Genomic DNA, 6,892 nt, shown 5'->3' on the forward strand with positions numbered 1-6,892 from the left:
AAATCTCATGTAAATTGAAACAATTATCTAATGCTTACAATACAAGGGTGTCTGATCAACATAATATAATAACGTAGTCCGCTTGGATAGTCCAACAAAATAAGACGAAAAAACATGTCACAATAAAAGGTAATATATTAAATTTTTATTTAATATTTATCTTACAATGATGAGGTGGCAACCTCCTTAACCTCCTTATTTAAAAAAGAAAAAGAAGAAAAAAACATGTTATTTATCAATCTCTTGATCATCTCTTTTTTAAAAAAAATTCACCATTAAATCCATCTTACAAATTTAATAATGAATTTAAAAATAGATAAGAGATAGAAAAATAGCATTTTTTTTATTATTAAAAAAAAAAACTTATGGTCGTCATGGTGGGATTTAATAATATTAAATGAAAATAATATAATATAGTATTGCTCCACAATAAATATAGCGCAGAGTTTGGTCACACGTTTTTTATGGTGAGTTGCTCAATCAGTTCGTCAAACTTCAAATTGGATGACCCACCTACCTCCACGGCATGCCTTGCTGATCTCCCCAATGCTTGTGCTCTCTCCCTAGCCTTTCTCCCTTCCTCGCCTCCCATCAACTCCTTCACTCCATCACAAATCACATCGCGACCAACGGTCACGATTTTCTCTCCTCCATCACCTCTTTGTGGGATCATTAGCCCTGCTCCCAATCCCAGTGCTACAAATTTGGCATTCACTGGTTGGTCCGAAAAACTAAGAGCGGGCCACGTCAAAAGTGGGACCCCCATTGATAAGCTCTCCAACACCGAGTTCCATCCACAGTGACTCAGAAACCCACTCGTCGCAGGGTGAGCTAGGATACTTCGCTGGTCCACCCAATCCTGTACAACCAACCCTCTCCACCCCACCCTCGCATTCCATCCATCTGGCGGGACCCACTCTTTCGATCTCACAACCCAAATGAACGGATGGCCCGCCATCTCCAGCCCGAAAGCAATCTCGTCCATTTGATGCTCCGAGAAGTGTGATTGCGTACCGAATGAAACATAGATCACACCACCAGATTCAGCTTGCTCGTCGAGCCATTCGATGTACGGATAGGATTGCTCCTCAGCCCCCACATGATCTTGTCCAAGCCGATCATACAATAGAAACGGCCCCACGCAATACGCCTTGGCCTGGTTCGCATAGAAGGTTTCAAATACACCCGCGAAATCACCTTCAATCTCCTCAAAGCTGTTAACCACGACGCCCCAGCTATTCCCATCCGCTTCCCCAGCCTCCAGCGAGAGGCGCACAAAATCGTTATCCGGATCGGCGTCGAGGAGGCCTTCAGGCATGTCAGATTTGAGCAAAGTGAATGGAATTTTCAAATTTGGGAACTCTACCGGATCCAAATCCGATGAATCCTTTACGCTCGGGGCAAGCAAACCGACGGATTTACAAATAGCCATCGATAACACAGCCATTCCATGAGAGACGATGCGCGGAATTCCAAAAGAACGGCACGAATCGAGTGTCCAGCCTAGGAAGAAGTCAGAGATTACGCAAATGGGGCGACACCCATTTTCAATCATGTCTCTGAGGACTCCCTCGAACGGTTGTTTCATTTGTTTGGTGGCTACGATGAAAGGAGCGAGCAGAGCCATTGAAGGAAGGTCGGCGGTGTTCTCGCATCCTTCGGGCAAGTCTTGAACTCTGGGAAAAGGGATTATTGAGGAAGAGATATTTGGGTGGTTAGAGGTTTTGGAAGAGATGAATGGAGCATTTGAGGGGGTGGTGATTATGGTGACCTTGAGGCCACGGTTTGCGAAGGCTTTTGCTATGTCCAGTAATGGGATGGTGTGGCCCTGAGCCATATAAGGGAAAACGACTACATGGGAAGGCGATGGAGTGGCCATGACTGAAAAGCTTATCTGTGACCTGAGGGCCTCACTCTGTGTAGAAGAGCTTAAATATATGCAGAATAGAGGCGATGTTCTAGAGGTGTAGCCGCCATGACTGAGATATTGACTACGTGAGACAGTGACAGCATCTTTCAGATGATTTACGGTAATCAAATCATGTAAATTTATCAACGATTTATATCCTTAATTATCATTGCTTTCACGATCTGAAGAGAATAAAATAATTAATTCAAAATTGAAAATTAAATTTGTAAGGCAATTGAATAGTGTTTCCCCGTCACAGACAGCGATTATGCTGTCTTGTAGTAGCAATTGAATTAGCCCGGTCAACGCCACCGTCTTTGACGAACACCGTCTACCCGGGAGGGGCGCTGACTGCTGAGCATTAGTATGGCCCTCCCCCATAAGACCCTCCCCCTCTGCACAGTGTCGGATTCAGGATGTTCGCATTTTTTTTTTTTAATGAATAAAATAATAAAATTAATTTAAAATGTTAAAAAAATAATTTTTTTTTTGTCCCCTTTTTATACTTTGCAAGTTGCACGCTATTTATTTATTTATTATTATTTTTTTTTCTCTTTGCATGCATGTTAGTGTTATGAATATTAAAACAATTAATTTACAAGAACAATTTAAATTAAATTTAAAAATTTAGTTACATATTTACATACTTCAATTTTTTGTTAAAATTATTATCAAGAATAGGCTTAATCCTAAATAGCAATATAAATATTAAAACAATTAGATTAAAAGAAGTTAAAGAGCAATTTTCATCTTTGCCCTTCGGCCCTGTCTTTCATGGCCGGTCGTGCACCTCGTATCGTGTGAATTATATAATTTTTTTTTTAATTTTTTCCATGTTGTCTTGCACGTTTGGTCACTTGGTCCCCTGAACCACATATTGTGTCAATTTTATAATATTATAATTTATATCATTAGGAATGCTCTAAGGGGCACAATATGGCTGAAGCCCGAGAAAAAGAGAGGCATAATCTTGACTGAGTGCGGGCATAATCATGAAATATGAAAAAATTTACCATGGTAACTCCCTACTCTCATCCCAATAAACCTTGCCCAACGTTCCTTTGTTTTTTATTCTTTCCATTTTCTTCCTTGTGTTGTGTGGACCGCTTTCCTGTTTGGAATTTGGAAGTTAAGATAAGTCGGTTTTACACTACCTGTGTACAAGCAGAGCATTAATTAACACCCTAACCAAATAACCGGATAGAAAAATAGTATTTAGTAGATTCTCGGTAAAAATTAGCCAATGAATCAATAAGGACTTATAATAAGAGAAAAATTAATGATTAATTTTTTTATTTTTACATTATCTTAGTTGAATGACAGTAGTACGAGAGTCTCTACTAAATAGCACTTCTCAATTAGATAATAACTAATTGACAATAATCGAAACCAAATAACCAGATAACTGCCTAAGCCGATTGAGGTTAGCGGTTATAAACATTTAGAAATCTGGTTAATAACTAGATAATTTGGTAAGGGGATTTTATTATTATACGCTTTTGATATTTCTAAAATTTCCATTCCTTAATTGCCCCTGTAGCTCTAAGAAAATCCATAGAGAAGATATAATAACATAACTTGAAATGAGAATCCATCAGTTGGAGAAACCAGGACAGCTTTTTTTTTCTTCATATTTTTTTGTATTTTAAAAATAAATGGTGCATTTTACCTCCATGACACTATGATCCAACTTCAATAAAAATATGGAGATTTGATGTTAACCGGTAGAATCTGAACCACTTAAGAAGGTGATAATTCTTATTTGCGTCTTATGTTTGAATTGTGTTAAAATATAAATATAAAACTATATAAATAATCTTAACTTTAATCATTTAATTAAACGAATCTAATCTTTCAATTCTAACATTTTAATTTTATATTGGATATATATCAAATTCGCGAATCATGTCAAAAATGATTAACTATTATGTCGTGTGCTGGGTTCACGCTGTTTAATTAAACAAAAATGTGTACTTGTTTATTAAACGACCAAAACTCATATAGATTTAGCTAAACTTATAAGCTTGTATAGTTTATTTTTATTATTTTTGTAGTATTGTTTTTAACTATCTAAATATTTAAAAATATGAAATATTTGTCAGATTTGTTGACTTGCTCTCTGCAACAACCTTATCGTGGGCCCCAGACATAATGATCTCTTTTACATCCCACACTTTTTGACTTAGTTTCTCTCCCACACGTCCATTTGTCTCTCCATTCTTTGAGCTTCTTCTAGAACCCTAAACAAAAATGCAGCAAATATATATATATATAATTATTTTTGTGTGAAAATAAAATCTGGGTGTATTAAAATTTTTGAGCTTGAGTAATTTTGTTTGTAATTTACTTTTTTTTTTTTTTTTTTTTTTTTTTTTTTACATGTCCGCACAAAGAGAGGGGAGGAGGATTCGAACTAGTGACCTCCACTTCATTTACTCTTTTGTTAGTGAATTTATTTTGTATTATCTATGTCAGTGAATATAGGCTTATTAAGTTGAACCATGACAGTTTATTTTATTGTACTTTTTTGTATTTTAAACATAAATAGTGCATTTTACCTTCATGACACTAATCCAACAATCCAACTTAAATAAAGATACGAAGATTTGATGTTAACCAGTAGATCTGAATATAAAAGAAAAAAACGATCCTATGAAATGAATTATTGCAATGAATAATGTAATTTTTTTTTTTTTTTGTCTTTATTTGATTATCTGTAATTTTTTATTTTATTTTAAATTGCTATTATAATTTTTTGTTCGACTCTTCAATAATAGATATAGATATATATACGAGTCAAACCGACAACAAAAAAAAATTGGACCCTAGTGGCTAACGTTAGCTATAAATATGCAGGTTTGACTTTGAATTTTGATACAATTCTCGTAAAGCAGGGGCTCTGCCAAGTCTATGAACTACATTCAACTGGTTTTTTTAAGACGTACAGTAGCTTACTTTAAGTTTAATTTAAGGGTTAAATATTCCATACCCCTTAAGGTTTTTTAACTTCATTGTCTTCCCTGTGGTTTTATTTTTATCACAGGAGGTTCATGTGGTTTTGATAAGGCTCCAAGGGGGTGGCCGAAACTACCCCCAAATCACTATTGGGGGTGGTTTCGGCCACCCCCAAGGCTCCATGAGGGTGGCCGAGCCACCCCCAGTGGGTACTGGGGGTGGTTTCGGCCACCCCCTTGGAGCCCAAGGGTGTAACATCCCCAACCCGTTAAAGCTGAGTTTGCCACTTTTCTCCTTTTACAACAAAAGTTCTTGCAAAGATCTATAAGGTCTATCAGAGTACTTGATTTTAAAGGATACGATAAATGTATAAAACATTATTCAAGAGATTTTATTACAATATTTTTTTAGAAAACATTAAACTTTAGTTGCAGAATATCATATCATTACAATAATTGATATGAAAAGACTTTGAATAGTTAATAATTATTCCCGCCCCCATTCCGGTCTTCTATTCCAGCGTCCTTTCTACCTGAAAACAATAAATAAAACTGAATGAGCCCAAAGGGGGTCCAGCAAGTAAAATCCACAACCATAAATAGTTTTGCTCCTTGTTCTCAGTTTTGATAATTGTTTTAACAAATAAATATACATCCAGCCATAATAATAATACATATATGTACGGTTGCATCTTCCGTAGCATATACGTACTATTACATCTATTATTAGATCATCATCATAAATCATCATCATAATGCATTGCTATAAATCATCATAGTATATCATCGTTGAAAATCATTATAGTATATCATTGTTGTAAATCATCATAGTATATCATCATTGAAAATCATCATAGTAAATCATCGTTGAAATTATATTATCATTTTCTCATATTAAGGCCCATGCACACTATTACCCCTGTGTATGAGGGTTGCGGGTCCTTGTGACCATGGCACTGAACTGTGGCCTCAGTCATGCCCGACCGTTAATTCACTCTTTTCTTGGTGCACTCAACGGTCATGTTGATGGAATACCACTTTCTAGCATAGCCTCCGTCAGTGGTTTCGCCTCCATCCGAGTATCGGTGCCGAACTCCTCTCATCCTTACTTATCTTGGGGCCAAAAATACTCTCCTCCATATATGTGCCCTCATTTTATAAACATTTAACTCATTTCTTGTACTTTTCTTTGTACTTCTTTTGATGCATCTTAGGGCAACATGTAGGAGGGTTTATCATCATTCTTCTTTCTTATAATCATCATCATTTCTCAACTTTCTTTTCTCAAAATGGAAACTTTTCCAAATATAAACTTGTTGTACTTAGAAAGCGTTTAAAGGAATAAAAACTTTCTAAATAATTCTTTTAGAAATCTTTCATGCATGCAACTTATCTCCATGACAGGTAAATAAAATAATCATTTACAATTTGATACAAGAATGTATAAATAGCATGACATGAAGTAATTTTAGAAGGGGTAGTGAATTTACTTACTTCTAAACTGAAGCTAAAAAGTGGTATGAAGGATCTAGTTGCTCCTATCTGACTAACATCACTAGTATATCTTCTGAAACTAATTTCTCAAGTCCGTTCTCTCTCGTGTTCTTTCTTTCTTGCAACACTTTGTCTCGCCCTTTCTCTCTCTGTTTCGTGTAAACACTTTCAGAAAGAAGAAAGACCGAGTAGAAAACGGAAGAAGGAAGAATATGTGGAAGAGAGGATATGAGTGGTGAAAATTGTGAAGGGGAAGAGCTCTATTTATAGGAAAAAAAACAAATACTATTCCGCCTTTCATTTACAATTCTACCCTTTATTTACTATTTCACCTACCAAATACTATTATACCTACCATTTACTATTTTACCTACCATTTACTATTCTACCTACCCTATACTATTCTACCTACCAATCTCCAATTACCATTCATACAATATCATAAATTCCTCAAGAATTAACATCATTACCTAATATGAATATTAATATAATCATAGCATCAAATTAATATCTCTAAAATAAGACTTTCAAAATC

At 35.6% G+C, this 6,892-nt stretch overlaps 1 protein-coding gene across 1 annotated transcript; it reads right to left on the minus strand.

The window, feature by feature from the left end:
• Positions 1–373: 373 nt before the first annotated feature.
• Positions 374–1,895, minus strand: LOC132167605 (probable UDP-glucosyl transferase 73B6). Its single transcript, XM_059578614.1, has one exon. The coding sequence runs from the start codon at positions 1,877–1,879 to the stop codon at positions 452–454; it is 1,428 nt and encodes a 475-aa protein (XP_059434597.1). The 5' UTR covers positions 1,880–1,895; the 3' UTR covers positions 374–451.
• Between the last annotated feature and the right edge of the window lie 4,997 nt (positions 1,896–6,892).

Source organism: Corylus avellana, chromosome ca1, assembly GCF_901000735.1.
Source record: "Corylus avellana chromosome ca1, CavTom2PMs-1.0".
Taxonomy (NCBI): domain Eukaryota; kingdom Viridiplantae; phylum Streptophyta; class Magnoliopsida; order Fagales; family Betulaceae; genus Corylus; species Corylus avellana.

Bases quoted from the DNA above. Each gene is read 5' to 3' on its own strand.
- LOC132167605 (XM_059578614.1), bottom strand. From the start codon at position 1,879: ATGGCCACTCCATCGCCTTCCCATGTAGTCGTTTTCCCTTATATGGCT.